This window comes from Oncorhynchus masou, chromosome 2 (genome assembly GCF_036934945.1).
Source record: "Oncorhynchus masou masou isolate Uvic2021 chromosome 2, UVic_Omas_1.1, whole genome shotgun sequence".
Taxonomy (NCBI): domain Eukaryota; kingdom Metazoa; phylum Chordata; class Actinopteri; order Salmoniformes; family Salmonidae; genus Oncorhynchus; species Oncorhynchus masou.
Window position 1 is genome coordinate 28,700,456 of NC_088213.1, and position 15,575 is coordinate 28,716,030.

Genomic DNA, 15,575 nt, shown 5'->3' on the forward strand with positions numbered 1-15,575 from the left:
AGCAAAGGTGCTTCGATTACGAGATTCGAGTGAAATGTTGTCAATGTGGAACCACAACACACATCCCAACCACCACCACAATAACGACAGGTCCTCACATCACTACTCCTACACCCACTACTACAACCTCAACATCGACAGCTCCACCTACAACAAAAACAACAACTCAGACTCCCAGCCCTAGTACAACTCCAACCACTACTCCTACATCAACTTCATCAGGAGTAACACCTACCCAATGCAGTGGTGAAGAAACATGTGTGTGGTCAGACTGGATCAACCTTGGTCAGCCAACGTCTGGCTCTGAAGGTGGAGATAATGAATCCATTAAGAACATCATTGCTGCTGGTTATCACATTTGCTCAGCTCCAGAGGCAGTTGAATGTAGAGCAAAACAATTCCCTGGACTTCAGATCTCTCAGCTTGGCCAAGACGTGACTTGCAACCCATCCGTTGGACTGATTTGTCAAAACAATATGCAAGGTCCTCAGCAAAGGTGCTTCGATTACGAGATTCGAGTGAAATGTTGTCAATGTGGAACCACAACACACATCCCAACCACCACCACAATAACGACAGGTCCTCACATCACTACTCCTACACCCACTACTACAACCTCAACATCGACAGCTCCACCTACAACAAAAACAACAACTCAGACTCCCAGCCCTAGTACAACTCCAACCACTACTCCTACATCAACTTCATCAGGAGTAACACCTACCCAATGCAGTGGTGAAGAAACATGTGTGTGGTCAGACTGGATCAACCTTGGTCAGCCAACGTCTGGCTCTGAAGGTGGAGATAATGAATCCATTAAGAACATCATTGCTGCTGGTTATCACATTTGCTCAGCTCCAGAGGCAGTTGAATGTAGAGCAAAACAATTCCCTGGACTTCAGATTTCTCAGCTTGGCCAAGACGTGACTTGCAAACCATCCGTTGGACTGATTTGTCAAAACAGTAAGCAAGGTCCTCAGCAAAGGTGCTTCGATTACGAGATTCGAGTGAAATGTTGTCAATGTGGAACCACAACACACATCTCAACCACCACCACAATAACGACAGGTCCTCACATCACTACTCCTACACCCACTACTACAACCTCAACATCGACAGCTCCACCTACAACAAAAACAACAACTCAGACTCCCAGCCCTAGTACAACTCCAACCACTACTCCTACATCAACTTCAACAGGAGTAACACCTACCCAATGCAGTGGTGAAGAAACATGTGTGTGGTCAGACTGGATCAACCTTGGTCAGCCAACGTCTGGCTCTGAAGGTGGAGATAATGAATCCATTAAGAACATCATTGCTGCTGGTTATCACATTTGCTCAGCTCCAGAGGCAGTTGAATGTAGAGCAAAACAATTCCCTGGACTTCAGATCTCTCAGCTTGGCCAAGACGTGACTTGCAACCCATCCGTTGGACTGATTTGTCAAAACAGTAAGCAAGGTCCTCAGCAAAGGTGCTTCGATTACGAGATTCGAGTGAAATGTTGTCAATGTGGAACCACAACACACATCACAACCACTGCAACAACGACAGGTCCTCACATCACTACTCCTACACCCACTACTACAACCTCAACATCGACAGCTCCACCTACAACAAAAACAACAACTCAGACTCCCAGCCCTAGTACAACTCCAACCACTACTCCTACATCAACTTCATCAGGAGTAACACCTACCCAATGCAGTGGTGAAGAAACATGTGTGTGGTCAGACTGGATCAACCTTGGTCAGCCAACGTCTGGCTCTGAAGGTGGAGATAATGAATCCATTAAGAACATCATTGCTGCTGGTTATCACATTTGCTCAGCTCCAGAGGCAGTTGAATGTAGAGCAAAACAATTCCCTGGACTTCAGATCTCTCAGCTTGGCCAAGACGTGACTTGCAATCCATCTGTTGGACTGATTTGTCAAAACAGTAAGCAAGGTCCTCAGCAAAGGTGCTTCGATTACGAGATTCGAGTGAAATGTTGTCAATGTGGAACCACAACACACATCCCAACCACCACCACAATAACGACAGGTCCTCACATCACTACTCCTACACCCACTACTACAACCTCAACATCGACAGCTCCACCTACAACAAAAACAACAACTCAGACTCCCAGCCCTAGTACAACTCCAACCACTACTCCTACATCAACTTCATCAGGAGTAACACCTACCCAATGCAGTGGTGAAGAAACATGTGTGTGGTCAGACTGGATCAACCTTGGTCAGCCAATGTCTGGCTCTGAAGGTGGAGATAATGAATCCATTAAGAACATCATTGCTGCTGGTTATCACATTTGCTCAGCTCCAGAGGCAGTTGAATGTAGAGCAAAACAATTCCCTGGACTTCAGATCTCTCAGCTTGGCCAAGACGTGACTTGCAAACCATCCGTTGGACTGATTTGTCAAAACAGTAAGCAAGGTCCTCAGCAAAGGTGCTTCGATTACGAGATTCGAGTGAAATGTTGTCAATGTGGAACCACAACACACATCCCAACCACCACCACAATAACGACAGGTCCTCACATCACTACTCCTACACCCACTACTACAACCTCAACATCGACAGCTCCACCTACAACAAAAACAACAACTCAGACTCCCAGCCCTAGTACAACTCCAACCACTACTCCTACATCAACTTCATCAGGAGTAACACCTACCCAATGCAGTGGTGAAGAAACATGTGTGGGTCAGACTGGATCAACCTTGGTCAGCCAACATCTGGCTCTGAAGGTGGAGATAATGAATCCATTAAGAACATCATTGCTGCTGGTTATCACATTTGCTCAGCTCCAGAGGCAGTTGAATGTAGAGCAAAACAATTCCCTGGACTTCAGATCTCTCAGCTTGGCCAAGACGTGACTTGCAAACCATCCGTTGGACTGATTTGTCAAAACAGTAAGCAAGGTCCTCAGCAAAGGTGCTTCGATTACGAGATTCGAGTGAAATGTTGTCAATGTGGAACCACAACACACATCTCAACCACCACCACAATAACGACAGGTCCTCACATCACTACTCCTACACCCACTACTACAACCTCAACATCGACAGCTCCACCTACAACAAAAACAACAACTCAGACTCCCAGCCCTAGTACAACTCCAACCACTACTCCTACATCAACTTCAACAGGAGTAACACCTACCCAATGCAGTGGTGAAGAAACATGTGTGTGGTCAGACTGGATCAACCTTGGTCAGCCAACGTCTGGCTCTGAAGGTGGAGATAATGAATCCATTAAGAACATCATTGCTGCTGGTTATCACATTTGCTCAGCTCCAGAGGCAGTTGAATGTAGAGCAAAACAATTCCCTGGACTTCAGATCTCTCAGCTTGGCCAAGACGTGACTTGCAAACCATCCGTTGGACTGATTTGTCAAAACAGTAAGCAAGGTCCTCAGCAAAGGTGCTTCGATTACGAGATTCGAGTGAAATGTTGTCAATGTGGAACCACAACACACATCCCAACCACCACCACAATAACGACAGGTCCTCACATCACTACTCCTACACCCCCTACTACAACCTCAACATCGACAGCTCCACCTACAACAAAAACAACAACTCAGACTCCCAGCCCTAGTACAACTCCAACCACTACTCCTACATCAACTTCATCAGGAGTAATACCTACCCAATGCAGTGGTGAAGAAACATGTGTGTGGTCAGACTGGATCAACCTTGGTCAGCCAACGTCTGGCTCTGAAGGTGGAGATAATGAATCCATTAAGAACATCATTGCTGCTGGTTATCACATTTGCTCAGCTCCAGAGGCAGTTGAATGTAGAGCAAAACAATTCCCTGGACTTCAGATCTCTCAGCTTGGCCAAGACGTGACTTGCAACCCATCCGTTGGACTGATTTGTCAAAACAGTAAGCAAGGTCCTCAGCAACGGTGCTTCGATTACGAGATTCGAGTGAAATGTTGTCAATGTGGAACCACAACACACATCCCAACCACCACCACAATAACGACAGGTCCTCACATCACTACTCCTACACCCACTACTACAACCTCAACATCGACAGCTCCACCTACAACAAAAACAACAACTCAGACTCCCAGCCCTAGTACAACTCCAACCACTACTCCTACATCAACTTCAACAGGAGTAACACCTACCCAATGCAGTGGTGAAGAAACATGTGTGTGGTCAGACTGGATCAACCTTGGTCAGCCAACGTCTGGCTCTGAAGGTGGAGATAATGAATCCATTAAGAACATCATTGCTGCTGGTTATCACATTTGCTCAGCTCCAGAGGCAGTTGAATGTAGAGCAAAACAATTCCCTGGACTTCAGATCTCTCAGCTTGGCCAAGACGTGACTTGCAAACCATCCGTTGGACTGATTTGTCAAAACAGTAAGCAAGGTCCTCAGCAAAGGTGCTTCGATTACGAGATTCGAGTGAAATGTTGTCAATGTGGAACCACAACACACATCCCAACCACCACCACAATAACGACAGGTCCTCACATCACTACTCCTACACCCACTACTACAACCTCAACATCGACAGCTCCACCTACAACAAAAACAACAACTCAGACTCCCAGCCCTAGTACAACTCCAACCACTACTCCTACATCAACTTCATCAGGAGTAACACCTACCCAATGCAGTGGTGAAGAAACATGTGTGTGGTCAGACTGGATCAACCTTGGTCAGCCAACGTCTGGCTCTGAAGGTGGAGATAATGAATCCATTAAGAACATCATTGCTGCTGGTTATCACATTTGCTCAGCTCCAGAGGCAGTTGAATGTAGAGCAAAACAATTCCCTGGACTTCAGATCTCTCAGCTTGGCCAAGACGTGACTTGCAACCCATCCGTTGGACTGATTTGTCAAAACAATATGCAAGGTCCTCAGCAAAGGTGCTTCGATTACGAGATTCGAGTGAAATGTTGTCAATGTGGAACCACAACACACATCCCAACCACCACCACAATAACGACAGGTCCTCACATCACTACTCCTACACCCACTACTACAACCTCAACATCGACAGCTCCACCTACAACAAAAACAACAACTCAGACTCCCAGCCCTAGTACAACTCCAACCACTACTCCTACATCAACTTCATCAGGAGTAACACCTACCCAATGCAGTGGTGAAGAAACATGTGTGTGGTCAGACTGGATCAACCTTGGTCAGCCAACGTCTGGCTCTGAAGGTGGAGATAATGAATCCATTAAGAACATCATTGCTGCTGGTTATCACATTTGCTCAGCTCCAGAGGCAGTTGAATGTAGAGCAAAACAATTCCCTGGACTTCAGATTTCTCAGCTTGGCCAAGACGTGACTTGCAAACCATCCGTTGGACTGATTTGTCAAAACAGTAAGCAAGATCCTCAGCAAAAGTGCTTCGATTACGAGATTCGAGTGAAATGTTGTCAATGTGGAACCACAACACACATCCCAACCACCACCACAATAACGACAGGTCCTCACATCACTACTCCTACACCCACTACTACAACCTCAACATCGACAGCTCCACCTACAACAAAAACAACAACTCTGCCTCCCACCACTACTATTCCTACAACTCATTTTTTTGTAGCAACTGGTGAACCAGCGAAACCATCGATTCCAGCCACATTACCCCTTCATTGTTCTATTTGCCATTTCAATCATACTGATTTCCTCATTGGTAAGTTTTACTTTTCACCTTTCCAAGTGTTAAACCTTTTGTACTATTAGTTCAGCTATTGGTGATGTTCAATTTGTATGTCATTTTACATGTTAAGTTGGAAAACTTGCTTAATGATTACACCTCAAATTACTTTCAGGCTCAATTGTTTATAATATCTCTGACCATGATGGATGGTGCTACATTGGTCTCTGCAACAAGACTTGTGAAATAGAAACACATTTGACCAGTTGTGGTACATCAACTACCCCAGTTACTCCTACTTCACCAACCACTTCACAGCCCCCAACAACAACAGTTCCACATGTAACATATCCATCTGAGAAGAACTGTGTCCATGACCATCCTCCAAGACAGGTTTTACTCTGCTATAGATAATAACTTTTGTTCCATAGGAATTATTATTTACAAAGGGATGATTACATTACAAAAATAATTGAATGATTTTATAGACATTTCCTGTCGGCCTAATATATTTCTGTGTTTGTAGAATGGTGAAAGCTGGAAACATAACCAATGCACCAACGGAACATGCACCAATGGGAAAGTTAGTTATGAGCATGTACATTGTGAGACTCCGAAGCCTATAGCATGTGAAAATAACTATCCTCCAATCCAAGTGTTTGACGAATCTGGATGCTGTTTCCACTATGAATGTCAATGTAAGTTTACCACCTCCCACCCCAAAAATAGAGATGTTTATTCTTCGTGTCACAGAATCCACTTTAGCCATTGATTTTAGTTCAAAATGATTCTTACTATTTGACTTGTTTAGGTTTATCTAATAGTTACCAGCAGTAAATGTATATGAATGTCTAACATTGGAAAACGTTCAGCACAGCACCATTAATGTAGCATAAAACACTCCACATCCGTGTCCTTTTAAATGCTAATCATTCTCTTCTTACTAAGGTATCTGCTATGGTTGGGGAGACCCTCACTATGTCACCTTTGATGGAACATACTATGGCTTCCAAGGAAATTGTTCTTACGTCTTGGTCAAAGAAATCCTGCCAAAGTACAACTTCAGTGTTGTAATCGACAATTACTATTGTGATGCCCCAGATGGACTTTCCTGTCCTCAGTCTCTGACAATTTATTATCAATCTTACAAGATATTCATGACCAAGAAGGACGTTGATGGAGTTTTCACAAGTCTGGTAATTCAAATATCTCAAATACTGTATGTTCAAGAGATTTTTAGTCATTTTTACGTTTAAGAGGGATTAGTTTTGGGTTTAGCTTAGATATTGATTAGCTTCCATTTAAGATTGATATACTTCCTTTATGTATTAGATATAGGATACAGTTCTAGAATACTATTGGGTATAAAAATATTGAATTATTGTAACCATTTTGTCCATCTCTTAATATTTTTGTCCTAGATTTATGTAAACCAGAAACGCATCATCCCAGCATATGAGACCAAGGACTTCCGCATCACAGACAACGGAATTGAGACCCTTTTAGTCATACCAGCAATTAATGCCAAGGTGTCTTTCACTGGTCTTATGTTTAGCATATACCTGCCCTGGGACAAGTTCAGTGGCAACACTGAGGGACAGTGTGGTGAGTACAGGTGTTTTATGGTCACTTTGTTACGATGATTACCCTATGATGTCTCATTGTCTAACAATGGTTTTCAATCGTATTCAGGTACATGTGACAACAACCGGACAGATGACTGCCGCTTGCCAAATGGGACTATCGATTCATCTTGTCCTGACATGGCACACCAATGGCATGTTGCTGACCACAATAACAGTCAGTGCACACCACCACCACCAGAGCCGATACCAACACCACCACCAGGCTGTGATCCACCCATTTGTCATCTCATTCAAAGCAAGTAAGTAGCCATTAGTATTTACAGTAAACCTAGCTCTTCTGTAGGATCGATAACCTCCCAATCATAATAATCTCAGTGCCAACAGTAACTTGACATACTAAAACACGGCAATCATTTGACAAAGCCTGATGACAAAACAAAGTGAATTATCATATTTAAGTATCCTCTCTAACTGAAGCGTGACATCTTTTCTAGGGTCTTTGAGAGTTGCCATAAGATAATCCCCTACGAGCCATTCCTTGTGGCATGTATCTTTGATGCGTGTTATATGGATAATGTTACCATTGGCTGCACCAGCTTGCAGACCTATGCTGATGCATGTGCACAAGCAGGAGTCTGTATTGAGTGGAGAAATTATACAAATGGACAATGTGGTAAGTAGGTCACTCCTCAAGACCATAAAGCTCAGATAGCCTCTCTATGATGTTGCTTATTGGTTATTAACCTTTTTATCTCCCCCGCTACAGACTTCACATGTGAGAAACCCAAGGTTTATAAAGCCTGCGGTCCACAAGTTGAACCAACCTGTAATGCCTGGTATGTATAATGCTGTTGTTGTTCAGTGGATGGGTATAATGATGGGCAAAAGTCTCTCAGCTATTGAAACATTTTTTGAATATCTCTGCAGGTACAATTTCAAATTCATCCAGACTCAAAATGAGTTCAATGTGATGGGAGATATACAATTGGAGGGATGTTATTGTCCCCCTGGGACCACTCTTATGAGTTCCAGCTCAAACTACTGTATCCCCAGCTGTGGTAAGAATTGTCAAATAACAGCATTGTATAATGAGGGTGTGGTGACTTACTGTATGGTGCTGTGATAGTAGCTACATCCTGCTGACCTTCACTTTGGGAAGCACAAAGTGTTAATTGTTCGTTGCTACTCTAGTGGTCTTTTGAAAGCTGGTTCAGCTTATTGTATAACAAACAAAAAATATCCACAGCATTTTTCACAGATACTTCAATTTTGCGGGTTTTTGTTTATTTTGATTGATATTGATTTCATCAAGTGCTTCCTGTATATAAAATGCATTATCAAAATGAAGTTGTGGAATGTATTTCAATTACTTAGTTTTTGTAATGTATTTTTTTCTCTTTGGTTCATTAGATATTTGCCCATTGCCAAATGGAGAATGGAAAGAGGTAAAATTGTGTTTGAATTTCACTCACAGGTTTAAGCAGGGAAGAGAAACTATTAATTTCTGATATACACATTAACTTAAGGATCGGCGTCCCATCAATGGGACAGTTGTAAATCATGCAGCGCGTTATGTCAAGATCGCAGATTTTAGAGAAACAACAAACGTCGGTAAATATAAGTGTCTTATATCGGCTGAAAGCTTAAATTCCTGTTAATATAACTGCACTGTCCACTTTACAGTAGCTATTACTGCAAAAAAATGACATGCTATTGTTTGAGGAGAGCTTCTAACAACAAAACAATTTTTTCACCGTGATAGGTTTGATAAATTCACCTCTGAAGGTAAAATTTATACTGATATTCTGAAATCTTGCTCTGATTTATTATCCAAAGGGTCCCAGAGATAACATGAAGTGTCGTTTTATTTAATAAAATCCCTTTTCCTATCCTAAAAAGGTCCATATAGCATGCACAATCTATTTTGTATTTCCACTCGTTCAATTTGCAAAGAAAGGAATCTGTGAAAATCTCACCTTAATTGTTGTTTCAACGAGTCAAATCACGTTTGTATGTATTCCTCAGAGATCCTAGAATGTAACCAGACTTCACTATATCATTAGGGGTGTAGTATATCCTATAGAACACCATATTTGGTCAGAGAGCGACGCCTTCATGGCACGCCGATGACTCGGGCGGCCATCACTTGAACAACTGTATCTTTGTCAAATAAGCCCAATCGGGGTCAAACAAAGCTAGCTAGATAGCCAATGAGCTGGGCTTAACGGGAGTATCCGGAAACCATGTATATGTAGTAAACTGTAGCTACAAACCTTGCACGACAGCATGCCTTTTTAATTTTTAACAAAAATTTCCACGAACTTCAAAGTGTTTCCGTTCAAATGGTACCAAGAATATGCATATCCTTGCTTCAGTGACTGAGCTACAGGCAGTTAGATTTGAGTATGTAATATAGACGAAAATTGAAAAAAAAAAGGTCATGTAGCTTGTATTTCACTTTTGGCAATCATGTATAGTAATGTATGCAATAATAAGAATTATAATAATAATAATGTATTACAATTCTATAGTGCTTTCATAAAACCTTAAAGCACTTCAGTAATTACTAATTCCACACACTGAATGATTGAACTTTGTACTGGTAGTGTCCATACAAACCTTAGTGTACTTAAATTGTTCCTCATTGCAGGCTAATGAAACCTGGGTGAGCAACTGCCAGGAGTGTGTGTGTGACCCGTACAGTCTGGAAATCCAGTGCCAGCCTATGGCATGCCAACATCAGCCTCCTCTCACCTGTGATCAGGAGGGCCAAGTTAAGGTCGTAGAAACCGTTGACTGTTGTCAAAAGGACAAATGCGGTGAGTGACTTGTTTGGATAATGTGCTTTATATCTGGGCTTTATAACATCTCGGTAAAAACGTTAACATTTTCGGTGATTACCTAATATATCCAACCACTGTGGCCATTCGCATAGTTTTTAAAACAATCGTTTTTTCTTTCCAAACAGAGTGTGATGTCACACGATGCTCTACTTCCAAGATAACTTGCCCAGTCGGATTCGAGACAGAGGCAACTATGGGAGTCTGCTGCCTAACTTATCAATGCGGTGAGTTTGCGTCTGCATGTGTTTGAGTGTGCGTGTACAGTATTTGTCCATATCCTAGAAATCCCAACATGTTAGTTGCATTATTGAATGATTATCCATGTTCTTTGCCCCACAGTGCCAAAGGATGTCTGTGTGTTTAACAACACTGAATATCAGGTGAGAATGCATTCTATGCTATTTTCATTTTGGCCAGTCCCACCACTTCTAAATGATCAACTTAATAAAAGAGTACAACATTAGTTTTACTTGCATACATTAATTAAAAAACAAGTTAAACTATGCAAATTCCTCCTTTAATTAAGCAGGGTGCTAACAATGTCTTTTGGTCAATCCATTTATGAGATTAGATAGGACAAAAAAAGTGCCTCAATTCATAGACTTTCGATAGAAATATTATATTTTCTCATTCCAGCCTGGTGCCAATGTTCCTGAGGACAAGTGTAAGAATTGTGTGTGTGGTGACAGTGTAGATGCCCAAAGCCATCTACATATCATTGAGTGTCATCCTACTGAATGTGACACTCACTGCCAGCAGGTAAGTGATCTCCATTGACGCATTGACACCCTTTGGCCTCATTATGTAATTCAACATACTTAGTGTAATGGGAGTTCTTATCCATGTCAAAATATTATAATAACACTGATTCCTCTGTGTCCACTATTGGACTACTTCTGGATAAGTGTAATTACTAGTGAGGATCACACATTGATCACACATTGGTATAAGAGAGATCATGTGCACATCATAAAGGTTTTCTCCTCTCTGGTCTGTCTTCTTCCTTTCAGGGCTATGATCATCAAGCCGTCCCTGGGCAGTGTTGTGGGAAGTGTGTACAGACAAGCTGTGTGGTTATGCTGCCAGATAACACCACACACACTATTCAGGTAAAATAGCATCAAGACGCATTATTTATCTCTCACAGATTCTCAAATTGTATTATTTTATTTTTTTACAATTCGTAAAACATATCAGTCCTATTTCACTTGATTATTTAAAAACATCAACATGTAATTTTACAGTAGCAATAAAGTTTTATGCAAAATAACTATCTTAGCAATGATACAGTATATCGTATATAATTTGAAGAATATCCTGTTGATATCTTTCATATTCTCACCTCTACAGCCTGGTTCCGTCTGGATACCATCGGGAGACAAGTGTCTCAAGTATGAGTGCGTAAAGATTCAGGACCAACTCATCCCAATCGAGGCTAAGACTGTGTGCCCTGTCTTCCAACCAGAAGACTGCGTACCCGTGAGTTACAATAACCATCTGGCAAATTATCTGGGTCCGGATAACTGGCCCATTTAAAAACAACTGGACAATGTGCAAAATCATATTCGTGAAATAAAGTTTAAACATGCCCAGTCACTCAGACCAAGGCCTGTTGCTTAATATAGTATGCCTAATGTGTATTTATGTGAGGTTATTGACACCTGTTGCTTAAAGTGAACAATGCAAGAACACTGCACTGAAAAACATGTGGAGACAGTTTGGTAAATGCTACGTCAGTGACTTAAAAATGTTCTTGTTTTTTTCTTGCATTTTCTTGTTTTTAAGGGAACTGAAGTCATTGCTCCAGATGGCTGCTGCCATGTCTGTGAGTGTCTTTTTAACACCATCCTTTTTGATAGACATTTGTAAATCATTCTTGCCCTTTATCAGGCATTGGGGAAAGTGTTTTAGCTATTGCCATGGTCCTCAGGATGATTAACGTTAATTCATTTGAAAGTGTCACTTTTGTGTGCAGGTATTCCAATAACTAAGCCATGCAACGTGACAAAGAGCAAAGTGTACCTGGACAGCAATGGCTGCAAGTCTGCAAACAAGGTGGAAGTGACAACATGCAGTGGATCCTGTGTCACCTACGCCATGTGAGTATTTGGATCATTCCTGAAATATTTCAGGAACACTAACACATTATTCCTCCCAATAAAACAGAATTGGGCTGCCTGTCTAAATGCAAACTACAAATTATATTTTCACTAATATGTTATGTGACAATGGCTGTGTTTACAAAGGCAGCCCAATTCTGATATTTTTCATCTGATTGGTCAAAAGATCAGAATGAGGTAGCCTGTGTAAACGCAGCCAATGTTATATAATTACAACTGCTACCATCATTACTTCCACATAATGACATCATCTCTCCTTTCCGTTTTCAGGTATTCTCTTGAGGCCAACATGATGGAGCGCTCTTGTACCTGCTGTCGGGAAGAATCCACCACCAAGAAGGAAGTGGAGATGATCTGCCCAGACGGGTCAAAGTTCAACCACCCCTACATTCACATCAATAAATGTGGCTGCCAGAGGACAGAGTGCGTGACCCCGGAGGAGACCCAGGTCACAAGGTCACGACGCAGGAGAAGATGAATGACTCTCCACTACCATCACTTTACTGCTTAGATTAGTTTTCTATTTATGTTCAACTTGTTCATGTTCCTGCAAAGTAATCTGCTAAACATAGGAGAAATCATTTCAGCTTCTTATTCAATTTGTATTTTATTTTAGCCATTCAAAACAATTAAATAAAGTTGGCAATAGGCTGTGCATATATACAGTGTTCCTGTTTTCATTCCTTTTGATACTCTATTGAGAAATATTTGATTGCAGACACCCAGTTCAACAATGGCCTATCCTCTTCCAGATAAACAACCACAATTCAAAGTGTCAAACACTTATTCCAATTTGAGATGTTGTTAGGTTAGAGTCACTGATCAGTAATCAGAAGGTTGCTGGTTTCAGATCCCTGGCACCACTTCCTACTGTTGTTCTTGAGAAACAGAGTTAACCTCTACATATCTCCAGGGGCAGCACTGAGGCTGACACTGTGCTCCTCCCTATTCAGTACTAAAGACACATTTTCCACTTTGATGGACAAATAAAGTAATCAAATATTTGTCCTAACTCATCTGTCATATTAAATACTATACAAAATAGAAACTTTATTGTCCGGGCAATAATTGTCCTTAGGCTTCAACGAAAATGAAAATCAGATCATTTCATTTTAACTGTACCAAGTGTACAAAGTACAAAATGTACAAAATGCAAAGGGAAATACATGGGCCTTGTGTGATTATATAAAACAAAGGGGAATTACATGGGGCTTGTGTGATTATATAAAACAAAGGGAATTACATGGGGCTTGTGTGATTATATAAAACAAAGTGAATTACATGGGGCTTGTGTGATTATATAAAACAAATGGAAAAACATGGGGCTTGTGTGATTATATAAAACAAAGTGAATTACATGGGGCTTGTGTGATTATATAAAACAAAGGGAATTACATGGGGCTAGTGTGATTATATAAAACAAAGTGAATTACATGGGGCTATATGTTATTATATAAAACAAAGGGGAAATACATGGGGCTTGTGTGATTATATAAAACAAAGGGAAATACATGGGGCTTATGTGATTATATAAAACAGAGTGAATTACATGGGGCTTGTGTGATTATATAAAACAAAGTGAATTACATGGGGCTTGTGCGATTATATAAAACAAAGGGAATTACATGGGGCTTGTGAGATTATATAAAACAAAGGGAAATACATGGGGCTTGTGTGATTATATAAAACAAAGGGAATTACATGGGGCAATATGTGATTATATAAAACAAAGGGAAATACATGGGGCTTGTGTGATTATATAAAACAAAGTGAATTACATGGGGCTTGTGTGATTATATAAAACAAAGTGAAATACATGGGGCTATATGTGATTATATAAAACAAATGGAAATACATGGGGCTTGTGTGATTATATAAAACAAAGGGAAATACATGGGGCTTGTGTGATTATATAAAACAAAGTGAATTACATGGGGCTTGTGTGATTATATAAAACAAAGTGAATTACATGGGGCTATATGTGATTATATAAAACAAAGGGAAATACATGGGGCTTGTGTGATTATATAAAACAAATGGAAATACATGGGGCTTCTGTGATTGTATAAAACAAAGTGAATTACATGGGGCTTGTGTGATTATATAAAACAAAGTGAATTACATGGGGCTATATGTGATTATATAAAACAAAGGGAAATACATGGGGCTTGTGTGATTATATAAAACAAATGGAAATACATGGGGCTTCTGTGATTGTATAAAACAAAGTGAATTACATGGGGCTTGTGTGATTATATAAAACAAAGTGAATTACATGGGGCTTGTGTGATTATATAAAACAAAGGGAATTACATGGGGCTTGTGTGATTATATAAAACAAAGGGAATTACATGGGGCTTGTGTGATTATATAAAACAAATGGAATTACATGTGGCTTGTGTGATTATATAAAACAATGGGAATTACATGGGGCTTGTGTGATTATATAAAACAAAGTGAAATACATGGGGCTATATGTGATTATATAAAACAAATGGAATTACATGGGGCTTGTGTGATTATATAAAACAAATGGAAATACATGGGGCTTGTGTGATTATATAAAACAAAGTGAATTACATGGGGCTTGTGTGATTATATAAAACAAAGGGAAATACATGGGGCTTGTGTGATTATATAAAACAGAGTGAATTACATGGGGCTTGTGTGATTATATAAAACAAAGTGAATTACATGGGGCTTGTGTGATTATATAAAACAAAGGGAATTACATGGGGCTTGTGAGATTATATAAAACAAAGTGAATTACATGGGGCTTGTGTGATTATATAAAACAAATGGAAAAACATGGGGCTTGTGTGATTATATAAAACAAAGTGAATTACATGGGGCTATATGTGATTATATAAAACAAAGGGAATTACATGGGGCTTGTGAGATTATATAAAACAAAGTGAATTACATGGGGCTTGTGTGATTATATAAAACAAATGGAAATACATGGGGCTTGTGTGATTATATAAAACAAAGTGAATTACATGGGGCTTGTGTGATTATATAAAACAAAGGGAAATACATGGGGCTTGTGTGATTATATAAAACAGAGTGAATTACATGGGGCTTGTGTGATTATATAAAACAAAGTGAATTACATGGGGCTTGTGTGATTATATAAAACAAAGGGAATTACATGGGGCTTGTGAGATTATATAAAACAAAGTGAATTACATGGGGCTTGTGTGATTATATAAAACAAATGGAAAAACATGGGGCTTGTGTGATTATATAAAACAAAGTGAATTACATGAGGCTATATGTGATTATATAAAACAAAGGGAATTACATGGGGCTTGTGAGATTATATAAAACAAAGTGAATTACATGGGGCTTGTGTGATTATAAAAACAAAGGAAAACATGGGGCTTG

General features: G+C 40.3%; 1 protein-coding gene across 1 annotated transcript in view; it reads left to right on the forward strand.

The window, feature by feature from the left end:
• Positions 1-12,666, forward strand: part of LOC135552824 (mucin-5AC-like) — a 30,350-nt gene extending 17,684 nt beyond the window's left edge. Inside the window, 19 exon segments of the mRNA XM_064984703.1 lie at positions 367-518; positions 2,367-2,478; positions 3,786-3,944; positions 4,977-5,110; positions 6,166-6,337; positions 6,588-6,835; positions 7,061-7,244; positions 7,332-7,524; positions 7,720-7,844; positions 7,992-8,061; positions 8,153-8,192; positions 9,876-10,044; positions 10,194-10,292; positions 10,408-10,448; positions 11,079-11,177; positions 11,419-11,547; positions 11,854-11,893; positions 12,044-12,167; positions 12,459-12,666. Of these exon segments, the coding sequence (XP_064840775.1) occupies positions 367-518; positions 2,367-2,478; positions 3,786-3,944; positions 4,977-5,110; positions 6,166-6,337; positions 6,588-6,835; positions 7,061-7,244; positions 7,332-7,524; positions 7,720-7,844; positions 7,992-8,061; positions 8,153-8,192; positions 9,876-10,044; positions 10,194-10,292; positions 10,408-10,448; positions 11,079-11,177; positions 11,419-11,547; positions 11,854-11,893; positions 12,044-12,167; positions 12,459-12,666 (2,498 nt within the window).
• The last annotated feature ends 2,909 nt before the right edge of the window (positions 12,667-15,575 follow it).